At 38.0% G+C, this 18,336-nt stretch overlaps 1 protein-coding gene and 1 non-coding gene across 2 annotated transcripts; one reads left to right on the forward strand and one right to left on the reverse strand.

Moving 5' to 3' along the window:
- Nucleotides 1-6,802: 6,802 nt before the first annotated feature.
- LOC143851255 (inositol diphosphatase DSP1-like) lies at nucleotides 6,803-13,943 on the forward strand. The gene is made up of 5 exons (XM_077360612.1): nucleotides 6,803-7,203; nucleotides 7,375-7,468; nucleotides 13,227-13,284; nucleotides 13,379-13,422; nucleotides 13,520-13,943. Exons 1-5 carry the CDS (start codon nucleotides 6,986-6,988, stop codon nucleotides 13,703-13,705), a joined length of 600 nt encoding a protein of 199 aa, XP_077216727.1. The 5' UTR covers nucleotides 6,803-6,985; the 3' UTR covers nucleotides 13,706-13,943.
- Nucleotides 13,944-16,932: 2,989 nt separating this feature from the next.
- On the reverse strand, nucleotides 16,933-17,056 carry LOC143852104 (small nucleolar RNA snoR111). The gene has a single exon (XR_013236683.1). It is a non-coding gene; the product is annotated as a small nucleolar RNA snoR111 (small nucleolar RNA).
- Nucleotides 17,057-18,336: the final 1,280 nt, after the last annotated feature.

An 18,336-nucleotide genomic window follows, 5' to 3' on the forward strand; every position in this document is an offset into this window, starting at 1 on the left:
TAACTGATTCCGTGATGGGGGAAATGACACTTGGGGAAGGTTGGAATCTGTTTCCTGCCCCAAGAGGTGTTATTCTGATTCCACAGTGGTTGGAATGAAATTTTTATTAGGTTTTTTTGAAATATATATATATATATATATTTTCTATTCAATTTCCTAGGGAATCGGCATAGAAATCAGAATATGAGGGTGTTATTCGATTTCGATTCCTGATTGGGGCAATCCAAACGCGCCTTTTCCACTTCAAAAAACCTTACAAATAGTGGATATGTGACGTGTCAATATTTTAAGGTCATGTGGACCACTTAAATCGCCCACTTTATTATAAGTCTTTTAAAGTGAATAAAGCGGGGCCTACCAGAGTCACATTCCGTCTTCAACTTTTGCCTTTTTTTTTTATTATCTCAGTTGGTATTTGGGGCCCACATGACACGCGTTTCATTGGGGGCGAACTTATCCAATCAAGATGGTCCAACAATAATGGTTAGAGACTTAGAGTCTACAAAAATTTATACCCATTTAGCAACCTTGAATTTTTTTTTTTCATGGATTACCAAGTGGTGAGAGAGTGGGAAACAGAGAGAATTGAGAGGGCATGAGTGGGCGAAAAGGCTGTAAAATAAGGAAAGAAAAAAAACTCTACTTTCTTTTCCTTATTTTTTTTTTTTTTTGAAAAGGGAAATGCCATTGGGGTGAGAGAGGCTCGAACTCTCTTTTCCTTATTTTTAACCCACTTCATTCCCTCTATATTCTCTACCCTTCCACCCTCGTTGTATATTCCATGGAAATTTTTTTCTTGGCAGCCAAACAAGGACTAAATGATTAAGAATTTTTTTTTTTGTTATTAAGTGGATTCTTATGATTGCCTATCTATTGTGATCTTATATCTTTTTCAAACTTTTTGAAAAGGTTACTCATGTTAATATCAATACCAATAAAGGCGATGACACCACGAGAAGCACCTTGGCTGGGCCCACGCAAGTGATGTTCTGATGCAACTTTTTCTTTGGGAAATGATATATTCGCTCCTTTTTCTTCCTTGGGCCACCCCACTTGTGCTGTAAAAGGTAGTCATAAATGCACTCTGGGGGGCTGGCCCAGGGTCGAAAAGGGGGTGAATATGGTCACTCCCCTTTGGGTTTTTTGGGTATTGCCAGCTTGAAAAATCCCAAAAACTTTAAAATTTGAGGAATGCTAAATTGAAGGGCCTTGTTGCAAAAATCTAGCCTCAAGGACGTCCCATTGGATCCACATCACGCAACTACATTAATTAAGGGACTGAATAAAAATTCAAAATTATGAATTCATCTGAATAAGGTGGATTGAATAGGGCACCATTGCGGCTGGGTGTTTATAAGGACACCCTTCAGTGTAGCATTTCTCCTGAAAATTTTCGGTTATCGAACTGATCGGCCCAATTGCATGAACCCCACCTTGATTGGACAATCCTTGTACCTTGACCTTGGTCTATTAGGCCTCACTTAGGGTTCAACCGAGAGATGGTAAGTGGTTGATTTTTGTAAGCCTCAATCTTATAAATGGGACATCTATTCGGCAATTGACGAAGATCATGTGGGCCGCGTCTTCACGTTGGTCTAGAAGATAATAGAGACATCTTGTGGGTGGGCCCATGCATGAATCTTCTGAATTTCCTGTACTAACTGTTGGAGAATTAGTTTGTATCTAAACAGTAACCAGTTTGCTTCAAGGCGCGAAATCGCTTTCCTTAAGACAGATTTCGCCCCCACTAGAAGTGTGCAAAGGGGATCCGCGAACTGCCTCCAAGATACAATGAAGCTAGTAGGAATGTCCTACTAATTTGACGACGCTATGCACAAGCGGAGTCAAATCCGAAATGCCCTTAGAATCTTACAAGCCTGAGAGAATCAGTCTAATTTCTGTTACTGCAGTATAACAGTAATTAGATAAACAATAAGAAAATAGTTTAGTAAAACGAATTTTGGTGGGAGCAAGAAAGAGAGTATAATGCACTGGAAGTCTTAAGAATTTTTCCAGAAATGGGTAAATTCGATTCTATCTTGAAATGGCTGGGTTCTGCAACTTTTATAGAGCCTCTGATGACTTTTCAGTGTGAAAAGCACCCCTGTATAGAGTCTTTCCAGATCGGTTTGAATTCTGGCCGTTAGATCGCGCCCATACGCGATTCAACGAACCAGATCAATCATAGAGAGACTGTTGGGATATTTAAATTCCCGAAAAGTGCAAAGTGCGCCTAAAAAAGCGCCCTATAGCCCATTGCCTACGCCGCGCGTGCGCGGACGGTGCGTTGCACCGTCCCGCGGTTCGACCCACGGCTAAGACCCCATGTGCACATAAACAAATAAGAAGAAAGAGTGAAGCTTTATAAGCTCAACTCTTTCTTTCTTACGAGTCGGTACGGGACTATCTTTTCCCTCTACTTTACACTCTTCTCTTTCTCTTGCAAAAAGTAACTATTTCCAAAGAAAAGTTTTTCCTTTTCCAAAACACACTTAAAGAAAATATTTTTCAAAAATTATTTTGACCAAAAACACTTGATTTTGAAAAATCTTTAACACTAACACAGCAAACACGTGATGTTAGAAGAAGGCACGAGACAATGTGCTCTTTGTCGGCCTCCCACCTGATGTTGTAGGATGAGTTCCACATAAGTTAGGAGTCCTAATCATATTAGGCTAGTAGTCAAAATAGGAGTAGGACTAATATTTGAGTTTGAGTTTGAGTTTGAATGTGATAGGAAGGAGAGTTTTGTATAGGATATGAATTAGGAGAAAAGGGTAAAAGTCTACGTATTGGGCAGATATTTATTCACTGAATAAAAATTCAAGTGTTTTTTAATCTTTCCTTGTCGATTCAAGGTTAATCTTCTAGGTAGGACAGTGATCCTACCTTGATGTGATGTGCATCCGCTAAGCTAGAGTGGTATTAGAGCAGGTTCAATTTTCCTTAATCCGGGTTACTTCTATCACCAACACCATCAACCTAGAGGGATATGATGGTTCTTTGTGATGCATTGGGAATTGCTAATAAAGGCAATCTATAGTTCATTGTATATCTTTGTGGGAGGGGTAAGGCACCATGACCCCCTCTTGTACTATTTTTTTCATACTAGTAGCATCTAAGGTGCCGACTTAAAACATTATTATATCCGAAACCCACCCATATATTCACGGCATCAAACCCAACAAGCTCCTAATCAGATTCCAGCTGCAGATTCTCAGTCTCAATACCATCTAAAATATCCTCAGACAAACCCCTAATATAATTAGGACTCCTAAGTGGAACTCATGCTCCACCACCACCAAACTTAGGAAATTGATTTCAATTAGCTCTCATAAAAATGTAGGAAGTGGGCTATCATTCAAATCTGCTATAGGAGGAATGCTAAATTGAAGGGCTCCCTTAAAAAAAATACAGTCGCAAGGTCATCCCATTATATCTACGTCCCCCAATCGCATTTATGGCTCATTTTTTTTAATTTTTTTTTTGTTTTTTCCGGGCTGTTATGTAGGGGATTGGGTGATACAATTGATTGGGTGATATGGATCCAATGGGTCGGGTGCCCATGTGGCTCTCTTTTTGTAGGGGTGTCAATTGACCCACTTCGGATCAGATCCACGTATTTCTTTGTCATAACCCATTCAGATTCTTTCTCAACTGAATCCTTTTGGAAGTGCTTTTCAGATCTTACATTCTATGTCTGGCTCAAGATCCATTTGGAATTGGATTGTCCATAGAGTGTCCTGATCCTATTTACACTATACATGTTAGGGCATAGGGTTAGATAAGAGGTACGAGAGAAAGAGTCACCGTCAAACTAAAAGCGAGAAAATGAAATGTTGTTTGTGGTATTAAATGTTACGAAAAAACCTTCACGAGTAGACAGAAATGAATGAAAATATGAAATATATTTTAATACATTGGCACCCTCTACACGGGTCTAAGACGTTCGGATTTTGTGGCTGCGTGGATCATGATTTCAAATATTTCGGACCAACTATTAATCAAGGTTTTAAATTTCGGTCGAAATCCGACACCGAAATTGACAAAATTTACCAAATTTCGGTAATTTTGGTCGAAATTTCAAAAAATTTGGAAATTTCGGCTAACACTTCTGCCAAAAAAACCAACATTTCGAGCACCTTTACCGAATTTCGGCCGAAATTTCAGGATTTCAGCCAAAATTTTGGTTTCTGTGAGGACAGAAATTACACCCGATACGGAAATTTAAAACCTTGCTATTAATCATGGTTTGAAATTTCGACCAAAATCTGAAATTCCAGGTTTTGGTCGAGATCGGAATCGAAATGGGGTAAACCCAAAACAGTATAAAATTTCGACCGAAGTTTTGAAATTTCGACTGAAATTTCGTTTTTCCGTCCGAAATTTAAGGAATATAAAAAAAAACTGGATTTTATCTATTATTTAATAGAGGAAAGTGTTTATGAGCTCAAGCTCAAAAACTCATGCTAACCCACATTTTGGGAGTGATCCAAAGCATTTATTTGAAAGACCCTTAGATCGATAGCGTGCCTACAAAAAATCAGATCCATAGGATCATCCTAACCCTTCCATTTGTGAAAATAAACAATGTACAGATCTGTGGAGAAACAACATCTGTCCATTTGTCCCTCCACTTTTGGATGGGTTAGGATGATCCTATGGACCTGATTTTTGGTACAAACTCAATCCATGTAAGAGCCATTCAAGTGAATGCTTTGGATCACCCCAAAAATGTGGGCCCACTTGAGTTTTTGGTGCTCCACCTCAGAAACACTTTACTCTATTTAATATTACCCCAAAATTTCGATAATTTTGGCCGAAATTTTGTACGACATAAAATATTATCTTAAATGATTTCTTCGGATGAAAAAATTTCAGTTTCGGTGAGGACCGCAGCGCATTTCAAAACTGAAATTTGAATCCATGCTATTAATACTACTAGAGGATTGCTAAACTGAAGGTAGCCCTTAAAAAAACTAGCTACAAGGGATCCACCGTTTGAGCATCTCACCAAAGTGCATTTATTATTGATTTAGTGAGATGGTCCAATGGGGTCCCCTTCTAGCTGGTTTTCCAAAGGTGCCCTTCACTCTAACATTCCTCTAATAGTGATAATGGATTTGCTCGGGACCATCACAGAAGGCATTTCGTAGCTGGGCTGTTGCATGTGAGTGCAGCCACACATGCTCACTTTTAAGCAGATTTTGTATCATTCATCTAATTCATCTAAGTGGGAGCTCTCTCATGCAACATTCGGCATAATGCCTTGAGCAATGGGCCCTAGCAAATCCCTATTAGTTGTAATAATAATAATAATAATAATAATAATAATAATAGGGAAGTGATATTTACCCCCTTTTGATCACCCAACGTCAGTGTATCAATGGCAAACAGGGAGATGATGTACCTTATGTTAAAAAAAATTCAGTGGCTTTGATTGCAAAGTACACTGGCAAATGGGTGTCCCTGGTGATGAAAGGGGCGTAAATATCATTTCCCTAATAATAATAATAATAGTAATAATAATAATAATAAGAATAATAATAGGTATTTGCTAGTGTCCATCTCATAAGGCATTTCGCAGATGGGTTGTTGCGTGTGAGAGCGGAGACACGGGCTCATCTTCATTCATGAGGCGGCTGCGCTCACATGCAACAGCCCATCTGTGAAATGCCTTCATTATTATTATTATCGCAGATGGGCTGTTGTGTGTGAGAGCGGCCACACGGGCTCGTCTTCATTCATGAGGCGGCTGCACTCACATGCAACAACTCATCTGTGAAATGCCTTCATCATCATTATTATTAGAGGAATGCTAGACTCACAGAAAAGGGGGGTGAAAGGGCACCCCAATTAGCCAACAGCCAGTTATGACATTTATGATCATGCATCACAAAGGGCTTTTCATCCTAACTGGCTAGTGTCAATTGGAGAAGGCATTTTGCGAGCCGGGACTCTTGCATGCAACACCCTGCCCACGGATCAAATCCTTGGATTTCTAAATAAGAGACTGACAGTGAAAAAAAATCAGATTTCCAAATATGCTTTGGAAATGAGTAATTGGAAATCTACAGATGTGGCAGTTTCCTTCAGCCTCTTTGCTCCTCAACCTCTCCCCTTCAATAGGAAGTACCCCCGTCGCTCTATGTCTCTCTCGCTCAACATGAGCTGCCGGATCTACTCATTTTGTATTCGAAACTCAAATCCAAATACAAAATACGAGGTACCCAAACGGGCCCAATAGTAATTGCGCGATGATATATTTCTGTCACACGCCCTCCTTTTTTGGCTTTTTTGACCCAAATTCATGGTGCGAATTATCCTAAAGGGGGTGCGGATTTATCATCTCCTAACAATAATAATAATGATTTCCCACCTTGAGGACATCTGCGCAAGAAGCTAAAAAGTGGTCTTCCGTCACGGCTGATTCATATTTTCAAGTATAAATACTTTAGGATTACAATTTCAAAACATTACTACCATCACAAACAACAAACGCCAATCAATCTCTCCACCTATAAAACCATCAGACCAGGCCACTTTAGTCATTTCGCATAGTCCTTTTTCTAAGAATAATAATGTACTAATAATAAGACACCAGCACTCGACACTAGCGACAAATAGTGTACGTGGCGCGCTGTAACTGCGAAAATTCTCAAAAGCATATTCCATAGAATGTACTTCCCCTCCCTCCTATTTTCTTACTCTTCTTCCAATTTAAAAATCAAAACCTAAATATAAAGAAAACCTCTCAAAGATCCCATCTCATATTCCTTTGTCTTTATCTCTTCACCTTTCCAAACCCAAAAAAAAAAGAAAAAAAAGAAAAAAGAGAAAGAAAACCTTCTCTCTCTCTCTCTCTCTCTCTCTTATTTATAAAGACTGTATCTGAAACTGATTCTTCATGAACATAATCTAGAGATTCTTAGAATATCTCTCCCTTTTCTTCTTTTGGTTTTGATATACTGTGGTTTTTTTGGTGATGAAATTAGAGAGAGAGATGGGAAGACTGATTGAGGATGAGGAAGAAGAAGAAGAAGTGGAGAAAAAAACAGTTCTTGAAGATCCAACAAGAGAGGGAGAAATTCTATTTGTTCCTCCATTGAATTTCGCAATGGTTGATCATGGTGTTTTTCGTTCTGGGTTTCCTGACTTTGATAATTTCAGTTTCTTGCAAACCCTTGGTCTCCGCTCTATCTTGTAAGTTTCGTTTTTTTCTACTGGAAATTGCTTTCATCTTATCGAGTAGTGTAAGAGTAGTAGCTAAGAGGGCTGGCCTGGGGAAGAGGTGGGGGCAATATATCATTTAACTTGTTGAATACTTGAATTATTATTGTTACTTATGTTTTGTTTTTGGTTTTTTGGGTTTAGATATCTATGTCCCGAACCATATCCAGAGCCCAACATCGAGTTTCTTCACTCTAATGGGATTCATCTTTTCCAGTTTGGGATTGAAGGATGTAAGGTAAATTTTAGTACAAGTTAGCTATGGGTTCATATAAGAAAGTGAAGCAGATGGTTAGGTTGTTACAATTTAAACTCATGAGTTGAATTTCTTTCACTTTGAAGAAATAAAAGAAGATTTATTACAAGTTAATTAGCTTTGGGCTCATATAAGAAGTTGAAGCAAAAATGTATAGGTTGTTAGAATTTAAACTTTGTGAGGAGTTTTTATTACAAGTTAGCTTTGGGTTCATATAAGAAAGTGAAGCAGATGATTAGGTTGTTTGAATTTCTTTCATTTTGACAAAAAAAATAGAAGATTTATTACAACTTATCTTTGGGTTCATATAAGAAGATGAAGCAGAAATGTTTAGGTTGTTAGAATTTAAACTTTGTGAGGATTTTTTATGACAAGGTAGCTTTGGGTTCATATAAGAACGTGAAGCAGATGATTAGGTTGTTTGAATTTAAACTAGGTACGTTATTGAATTTCTTTCATTTTGACAAAAAAGAGGAAGAAAATTTATTACAACTTATCTTTGGGTTCATATAAGAAGATGAAGCAGAAATGGTTAGGTTGTTTGAATTTAAACTAGTGAGTAGCTGCTTGCTCTTGATTATATAAATATATAGTTTCATTTGTTTTTGCTTATTATTCTCCTGGCTGTTTCGTAAACAGAAGTTGGTATTTCATTTCTCAATATGATGTAGTTTGCTGTTTGAATAAATGATGCTTCTACTTTGTATCAGTAAATGTACAAAGTTTTCTATTGGGAAGGCAAGGGTCGGACCACAAGTCAAAATTCTTCTCATGGTTATGATGTGTTGATGAATACTATCACTAAATAGAGAAACCAAAATTAGGTAAATGATTATTGTTTTGAATCTTATCTCAATCCTTGATCAGTCAACCACATACTTGTTGGCAATTTATAATGGCAGATTTAAGATACTTAAACTCCTTTAACCCGAATGAATTCTCTTTGATATGTTAAAGTGGTCTCCCAGCCCCAGCCTTCTTTAGGACTTCCCTTGGTACGTAAGATGCTCCATTCCCCATTAGGTTTGCAAACAGTTCAGAATTGATCTGATAAGTTCAGGACTACATGCATATGATAGGAAGCTCACTTTCCAAACCTAAGAGTTTCCATTGAATCTCATCTATGAGAGGGTTGCAAAAGGGTGTGTTAAGTTTCAAAGAAGAAAAGAATGGGAGTCCTAAATAGTTGATATATGTTATACTGCTTCATCAAATCCACGTATATGATGACGTATTCTCTTCACTAGTTCCTTACTAGAAGACTTTTCATTTGCTTAGATTTACAGATAAATCTGTGAGAATGACAATTGGTGTGCTGCTGTATCCACTACAATCAAATATTCTTGACAATCCCAATAGCTTCGTTGTATAAGGAAAATTTCCTGTTAACAACGCCTAACCCGTCAATGATCAGTTTCAGTGACTCCATTCCTCTCAACTTTTTGTGTTATGCTTCTCACTAGCCGAGGAATTTTTTTATCTGAGATGTGTTGGGTCTTTTGTGAAGGCTGACTGAAACAACCCAATGATCAATTTCAAAATCTTCTTCAACATGTCCATCAGTTAAGCAACTTCGTTAGAGTGAGTTACATCTAGAAAGTAGGACTTAATTGAGTTGAAGTTTGCATGTTTTGCTTTTGGGACAAGGGAATTAGAAACAGAAATTTACGTTACATGTTTTCCAGTAGCTCTCAGGAAGAATGTTTTCAGAAGGTTAGTTGATCTGGGCTAATCTTGAATTCAGAACCTCAAACAACCTATCTGCCATCATTTTGGCAACTATTCTACAAAGGAAGTGGAACAAATTAATGGTTCATAATTTGTCCATATTTGGCATGGCCATGGATGGCTTTTAAGGGACCCTATTGAAGACATTTGTATGCCATTTTTGGGCGTGATATATCCACCCCTTTTGATTACTTGGGACACCCAGCAGCAGTGTATCAATGACTGCAGAGGGGCTGATGTACTTCACGTCAGAAGGATTCAATGGGTCTGATTGCCAAGTACACTGGCCCCGCTGTCCCAAGTAATCAAAAGGGGCGGATATATTTGTTACGAACCTAGATCGGTTCGCAACGGATTGATCTTCTTAGAGGGAAGATCGGCCTCTTGACCCACTTCGAGGGAAGGGTCGTCCTCCTTTGTGCGCAAACACAATTTCTGGGATAAATTCTTCTCTTTCATTCATTAAATCTGCTACAATTATTTATAGATACTTACTTCCTATGTGCAACACTAACCCCTAAACTTTAGCAAACTTTCCTCAAAAATCACAAGTGATAGAAACAACCTATACAAATCGTATTAGCGAAAATCTACCTCCATACCCAATGCTTAAAAAATCTAAACAAAATAGTTACATAACAGCCCACCCCTCTTGGAATCAACCTTGTCCTCAAGGTTGAAGATGAAGCACTGGCCCGTTGGTGAAAGATTTGAGCAAAACCTTTCAAAATTCTTCCCTCTTCTCCTTTTCTTTTTCCCTTTCACTCCCTTTCTTCTCTTCGTCTTGCGATTAGTCACTAAGTGTTGAGGAAGCTCCATTTTCAAATCGATCTGTTCGTATTTTTCATCAAAGCTCCATTGCCGTGCTTGTTTGGAACAATTGGGATTTTGACGCAAGAATGATCGTGGATGAAGATCTTCATGATGGCGTATAAGCTGAGAGGAATGACAGATTTTCTGGCGACGAACTCCACAATACTGAAAATCAACGACTTCTTTCTTTTGTGGACTTTCCTCTTTTATCTGTTTTCTTTCGCTTTTCTTCTTTCTTCCCCTTTTTCTATTTCTTCTTTTCTTTGTCGTCATACAAGCCTTATCGACGGTGATCTTGTTGAACCTTTCATTTATGTCCTTCAAACATGGGGCCTTTTCTTTCTTCACGCCAAACGAAAGTACCATCTTGTTGAATTTCGCATTCATAGCAGAAAACATCTCGTTCAACGCCTCGATCATTCTCTCCTGTCCCACGACAAGAGAACCCACCTTTGCTTCCAACCGTCTGATCGTTGGATCATCCATGCCTTGCTCTGATACCACTTTGTTACGAACCTAGATCGGTTCACAACGGATTGATCTTCTTAGAGGGAAGATCAGCCTCTTGACCCACTTCGAGGGAAGGGTCGTCCTCCTTTGTGCGCAAACACAATTTATGGGATAAATTATTCTCTTTCATTCATTAAATCTGCTACAATTATTTATAGATGCTAACTTCCTACGTGCAACACTAACCCCTAAACTTTAGCAAACTTTCCTAAAAAATCGCAAGTGATAGAAACAACCTATACAAATCGTATTAACTAAAATCTACCTCCATACCCAATCCCTAAAAAATCTAAACAAAATAGTTTACATAACAATATCACTGCCTTTTTTATCTTTAACATTTTCTTTTACTATCCAGATTGTCTGAAAATTAAAATTCCTAGGCAAAAATATGATGCATGGGAACCAATTTTGGCTCCCACAATAGGATATCAAGAGTTCAGAAAAAGTGGATGGTTGTTTCCGTTGTTAAAAATAGGTGCTTGATGACATAAACCACCAATTTTATTAATTACCGGTCATTAAGAGGAAAATTATACGGCTGGATGTGAGAGATAGAAACATTGACAGGTAAGTTAAAATAAAGTAGTAGTAAATCCAAACGAATCCTAAGCTGGATGCTGACAAAAAAAATGTTTGGATTTGTCAGATAGCGAGTGCGTAGATGATGTGGAGATGGATCAAAGACATTTGTTTGCTCTAGTAGTGATTATGAGAGTCTATATACATATGATTACTATGAAATTATAAAAAGTAAAAGAGGTGGCTAGGAACATGTGGAATTTGTAAAGCAAATGGTTTCTTGCCATTGGTGGGCGAACTTAGTTGGCTGTCAGTGGTACATTTGAGTAGTCTTTCATTCTTGTAGACAATAAATCCATTCATCTGCCAGCGCATATGTCACAGATATCGCAAGAAAAAATCAAGAAAAAGATGTTCGAAAAAATAGGGATGAAGATCACATCATTTCTAAAAACTTTGAATAGAAAATGGTGGACTGTCTGTTCCCCAATCAACAACTGTCAAGATTAACAACACACCGTTTGAAATTCTAGATTAATATTCATTGATGACTAATTGAAGAAAACTGAATTCACTGGTGATGAAGGCAGACACAGCATTAAAAAAAAATGAAGACAGACACAGCATAATAGAGTCACCCGGATGGTAAAAACGAAAGTAGGCACCCTCTTTGGTGACATCGGTGGCCTTTACATCGGCTGTAGTTGAGCTCATAGGACTAAGGATTTAGTTCTTCATTTCATGTAAGTATGGATATCTTTTTTTTTTTTGAATGGTTCTTTTATGTTATTATTGTTTATGGTGTTTGCAAGTTGTATTGGAAAACAATGTTTGTAATTTTCTTTTTCCCTCTACTGACTTTTTTTTGGCAAGCTGGGAATGTACCCAATACCTTGAAGTTGCACTTGGCTTATATGACTTCATTTTTATATTTTACTCCAGTTTGATCAGTATAGAAATTATGTCATTCAAATAAAATTATAGAAAATATAATGTAATATGAATCTTTAGTAGAAATTGTGAACTAATACTTTCCAGTACCAACTGCATACTTCTTTTTTCTTTTTTACTTGGAGAACATGAATGCACTCAAATTACCATTAAAAAAACAATGATAAAAATAAAAATGAATGTACTCAAATTAGACCTTTGAATTTTCCAAATAATGAATGAAAACAACCATGATTCAATGCGCACATGGTATATGTGTTGGTGATTGGCGTAATTGATGTGATGGGCAATTGCTAGGCGACCCAATGGGTCTAAGTCTGGTGTTGAATGGAGATCTCGACGTCTTTTTCATCATGATCGATCAAATGACTAGAATCATCCGATGAGGGTGGGATCAAGTGCAATAGTCCGGACTTGTGATGGTCAACAATATTCATGGACCTAGTTTTTGTATCTGTGGCAGTGGGTCCATGCCGTACATGGTTGTTTTCCTTAATGAAAATTATGCTCTTCTTAAAAGATACTTCCTTATCGAAGCAGCAGATTTGGCCAAGTCTGCTCAAATTCGATTGTGCCTCATGATTGCTCGAGTTCAAGCCCTCATTGAGAATTGAGTGGATTCCTGACTCCTAAACCTGTGGCAATTTATCCAAGGCCTTTTTGAACATGGCTTTCTGTCTCAACCCTTACAAGTACATTAATTTGAAGTTAACACCCTATCATTCGGCATCTTGTGTTACCCAGACATATAATGGGTACGAAGTCCAAACACAGGTACATCATGAGTACATTTTTTGCACTTAATATTGAAGTGAAAGATACGGGTATGAGAAGCATTTGAAGCATCAAAGTAATCATATCTGAGGACATCCATTCTGGAGCAAGTATTCTTACAATCTTACTAACTGAATTATGTTGATCAAAATGATAATTGGACCTCTAGTGTCTTGTGTATGTGTTGTACAACTTGCTGAGCTACCAAGAAATTGTGTGTGTGTGTGTGTGTGTGTGTGAGAGAGAGAGAGAGAGAGAGAGAGAGAGAGAGAGAGAGAGAGAGAGAGAGAGAGAGAGAGAGAGAGAGAGAGAGAGAGAGATTACATGTTTGCTATGTTAACTATCATTTTGCATTTGAAATTTTGTGATTACATGTTTGCTATGTTAACTATCATTTTGCATTTGAAATTTTGTGCGCTGAAAGCAAACAATGTCCTTGCAGGAGCCTTTTGTGAACATTCCAGAGGAAACGATTCGTGACGCTCTCAAAGTTGTCCTTGGTACTGAAAAAAATATTAATTTAGGGGACCTTTTTTCTTCTTCTCCTGGTTGGTTATGCTCTGCTAATACCCGATTTTGTTGTTTTAAATGCAGATGTTAGGAATCACCCTGTTTTAATTCATTGCAAGCGAGGAAAGGTATCTATAAATACTTTGTTCTACCTTTTATCTCATTTGATACATCGAAATGAAGTTCTGAACTTCTGGTATCTGGGTGTTTGTGTGGTTTGTTCAGCATCGGACTGGTTGCGTGGTAGGATGTTTAAGAAAATTGCAAAGGTGGTGCCTGTCTTCCGTATTTGACGAGTACCAACGGTTTGCCGCTGCCAAAGCGAGAGTCTCGGATCAGAGGTTTATGGAGCTCTTTGATGTTTCCAGCTTGAAACATCTTTCAAGTTCCTTCACGTCTACAAAGCGGTAATGAGTAATTTTAAAAGCTTGTTTCCATTCAGGGTTGGAGAGTAAACTGAGTTACTATGGCCAGTGCAGAGATGATGTGTGTTTTCTGTTTCCTCAAATAAGGAATGAGGTTTTTGAATAACAGGTTTTTGTTCAGGCAGTAAGTCATTGTGTAGCTGGTACTCGATGCTTCTGTAAAGAAGAACCTTTCCAGTTTCTTGCATTCCCCATGGTTAATTCAAGGGTGAAGTTCAGTTTCATTTGTTTGTTTCTTACAGTTTTCTTAAGATTTTAGATGCTTGGCTAGAATCTTCTTCTTCTAATTATGGGTTGAGCTACATTGATTTTGAGAATAGCCTAGTTTAATTTGTGAAGTTTTTGGTCTGGTGATTTTAAAGAACCAAAACATCCTTGCTTTCATTCTTTGTAGGGATGCCAAACACTTCAGAAACTTCCAGGTACATACATACATTAAGGACTTGGTGTTATGAGATAGTGAGAGTGAGCTTGTAATTTGAGTAGGATTTTTAAATGTTAAAAAAATATGCCTCATAAGTATAAATAAATGAACTAATGGGCACAACTTGGATCCATTTGTTGTGCTATCCTGTCCGTTGATGATTGGATCCCTTGGATAATCGGACTGTTTGAAACTATTGAACTGATGAATGTATAGGCATTTTTTTTTGAGGAATGCTAAACTGAAGGGTGCCCTTTCAAAAATTAGCGCCAAAGGCGACCCTTATCGGACCACATCATCAACCTGCATTTACAATAGCACAGGAGATTGTATAGATTAAGGAATAATAAATGCAGGTTAATGACGTGGACTCTTGCAGCTGGTTTTTACTTTCAAGTTAACTTTGGGTAGACCCTTAGTTAAATAAGTTATCTACACACTAGCTTAAAATACAGTAGGGTTCCACATTGTTTGGGTGATCCAAACCATTCATTTGATGGGCCCTCACATAAATAGGGTGTGCCCAAAAATGCAGCTTCATAGGATCATCCTAACCCTTCGAACCGTGGAGGCAAAAAATGGACAGATTTGTGAAGGTTTATACACATCCATTTTACCTCCACAAATCATAGGGTTGGAATGATCCTATGTAGCTGATTTTTTGTGGACGCCTTATCTATGTGAGAGCCAATCAAATGAATGGTTTGGATCACCCAAACAATATGCCCTCCACTGTATTTTAAGCTAGTGTGTAGAGAACTTTTGTGTTTTGTTTATCACTTCAATCTAAAACAACTAAGCTAGTTTTAAGGATTTAATGCTAAGGTTTATAAATGGAGACGTGTTGATGTTTGCTTTTTAGTTAAATGTAAGGACTGGTCATTCATTTCGTCTTACTTCAGATCTAGGTGATCTGTGGATAGGATTTGTGGATTGAAACTCACTTTCAAAGCTCTGGTAAAGCTGCTTTCATATGAATAGTTGGTTGAGATAAATTTTGTCTTTAAAGTTAAATGCCTTAGTTAGTTTGATCATTGATGACTTACCAATGATGAAGCTTTTTTCTTATGATTTTCTCCAACTCCCATTCATCTGATTAAACCTTCTCTAGACATTAATTATGCTTGAATGTTGGGTTAGCCTAAAAGACCATGTTTTTATTTTTTTCCCAAATTGAGTTGGGTTGGCCTAAAAGAAACAAAAAAAAGCGAAAAATTCTCCATCCTGCTTCGAGGATGTTACAATCTCTGTTCCTGCCTCAAGGAAAATTCTCCGTCCCGCTTCGAGGATGGCAAGGAATCTCAGTCCTTGCCCCGTCCCGCATATTACGGGGAAAAATCCCCCGCCCTACTATAATAATAATTTCTACTTATTTTAATCTAGTCAAACAATTTTTAAATAATGATTCAAAGCACTGAATTAAAAAGGGAATTGCTAGTGTCCATAGCAAAAAAAAGCATTTTGCGGGTCTGTTGCATGTCAGACCAACCACCTCGTGAATGGAGACAAAAGCTGTTGTCTTCATTCAGTAGGTGGCTGGTCTGACATGCAGCCGCCAAATGCCTTTTGCGATGGACCCTAGCAAAACCCAACTTAAAATATAACATTTTATGGAAAAAGATATATAAAGATATAGGGATATTTATGTAAACGAAAGACGGGCGGGACGGGCGAGAGCCATCTCCATCCTCGCTCAGTCCCCTCTTCAGGAATTTTTTTAATCCACGTCCCCGTCCCTCTTAAATCGGAGAATCCCGGGGTCTCCGACCCCACTCGGGGCGGGCAGATCCCTTTTTTCGCAGGTTTGATTGCCGGCCTTAAAATAAGATGACGTGTGAGGGTGGTTGCGCAAAGGCCTCAACCCTAACCCAACATGAAATTAAAGAGGGTTGGTAACCCATGGAATGGCAACTCAGCCAAAATCAACTTAAACCGACTGGGGATTATTGTTATTATTTTTGGGGAATTGCTAGCGTCCATTGCAAAAGGATTGTCTTCATTCAGGCGGTGGCTGGTCTGATGTGTGACAAACCAGCCGCGAAAAGCCTTTCGCTATGGACCTTAGCAAATATGAACAAGTTAAACTCTCTTTCTATATTCTAATCCTTTATTAGGGTTGTTAAGAGTAAATACTGGTTTGACTCTGATAACTCCCTCCTAAAGCTTTTGTCATGCTTAAAGAAGGCTAAAACAAGGATCTATGGTACCAAAAGCAATGGATGGAAGCATCAGCTCCTCATTAAACAGCTAATCCTTTTAAAAACATATAGTTACTATCCGTTTTGTAAAACCCAATATTCCAAATCATGTCTTTTTTGCACTTTCTTACTTGGGTATTAACTTGAACATTGCACTGAAATATTCAGGAATCAAGTATGTAAAAATCTTAAATACAACCAAAATTGAGAAAAAGAAAAGAATAAAGATTGAGCCCCAGTTTTGATTGCAGGAAGTTTTTGGAAAAGTTTGGAAAACAATAACTTTTACCCCATACTAATTCCATTGCAGAAGTTCTAGTTTCATTTAAGGGGGGCCTTGTATCTATCATTCCTCAATTTTTATTATTTCCATTGTGTAGACAAAAAAAAATAAAAAATCCTGACAAGAAATTTGGCCTAATTAAGGGAAAAAGCAAGATATCTAAGATAATGTAGTTTTCTCCACATGAATGATGGGTAATCTCCCCCTCAATGGAAGAAATCAATAACTCATATTAAACAAAGGAAAAGAAATAACTAAAGATAAAAGGAAAAAAAAGAGGAAAAAATAAAAAAAACAAGGGTAGGAAAATGTGGTCGAGCAACAATCGAATCACCAATAGGATAAATGGTGACTGAAACGATATCTCGACTTTCTTATTTTGCTCTGTTTCTTGTATTCGAGAGACCCCAAATAAAAGAGCCTCTCATTCTATAGAACGAAACAGAGGAGTTTCAATACCCAAAAAATTACCCATAAAAAGCTTTCATTTCCTATCATCTTCAATCAGAAAGAATAAGACCCAAATAAGTATCAACACATATAATGAAAACCCATTACTCAGAACCCTTCAGATCTCTCTCAGGTTTATGGAGAACGATGAATTACTTCTCTTACTTATGAAACCCTAGCTATCTTTCCCTTTTATATAGATGATGCTCTTACTCTGTTCTATTCCCTAGTGAAACTACCATGAAAGTTGATCGTAATTACGGAATACCCTAATGATCCAATGGCTAGGAATCTTCGGTCCTAATAGAGTGTTGTGAGAAATTTATAATTGGGCCAACTTTTGATAAAATTAATGTGATCTAGACCATTCATCAAGTTGGTCTCCCATGATTGTCTCTGATAGTTTATTAAAGGAATTGAACAGGGCAATCCTAACCATTGGATCCTAAGCGGCCCCGGATAAGGACAAAAAGTAACAATCCACAACCTAAAAATGGTTTCTCTATCATGTACTCGGCTATGAGCAAGCTATCAAATGGGGGGCACATTTGGGAGGACTTTGGCATTTGATTGCCTTGAAGGATCATGGGTTTGTCTTGGTATGGACTATTATTCCTTTCATTTATAGAGCAAGATACTGTGGATATTATTTAGCTGTCAAAACAAGAGAAAAACACAATAGGAGTGGAGAAATCAACTTGGTTATTCAAGTGTTTCCTTAGCTTTTCTAGGTCTTTTACTTGTGTTCTCCAGCTCCAAACTTGCCCAAGAAATACCCTAGTGCTTCTCTTCCCTTGCACTGAGCTTAGATTGATGGGCAAACCTCCCTATTTACGAAGAGAACTTTATTAATGGTAGGGGTGACCCGACTCGAGGAACCCTTTTTTCCAACCCGAACCGACCCGATCAGAGTTCAACCCGACCCAACCCGAGTTTTTAAGCATACAAAAGAAAATTGATAAAAAAAATTCGGGTTTCACTTGGGTTGGGTTGCCCGAGCCCTCAATCCGAACCCGACCCGAACTAGCCTGACCTGACTTTTTTTTGGGTTGAACCCGACCCGAGTTGCACCCCTTATTAATGGGTACTGTTAACTAACCAACTTCTCCAAAAGCTTAAGCTGTTGGAGAAAGGTAGTATTTAATCTTTTATACTTTAACACTCCCCCTCACGTGTGGCCCCACTTTCTAGGGTTGGCCTACACGTGGCACATGTGGCCCCACTTTTGGGTTTAGCCATTGCATGTGGATTTTGCTATCAAG

Source organism: Tasmannia lanceolata, unplaced genomic scaffold (assembly GCF_043159265.1).
Source record: "Tasmannia lanceolata isolate RefF3 unplaced genomic scaffold, GAP_Taslan_0.1 ptg000018l, whole genome shotgun sequence".
Lineage (NCBI taxonomy): Eukaryota > Viridiplantae > Streptophyta > Magnoliopsida > Canellales > Winteraceae > Tasmannia > Tasmannia lanceolata.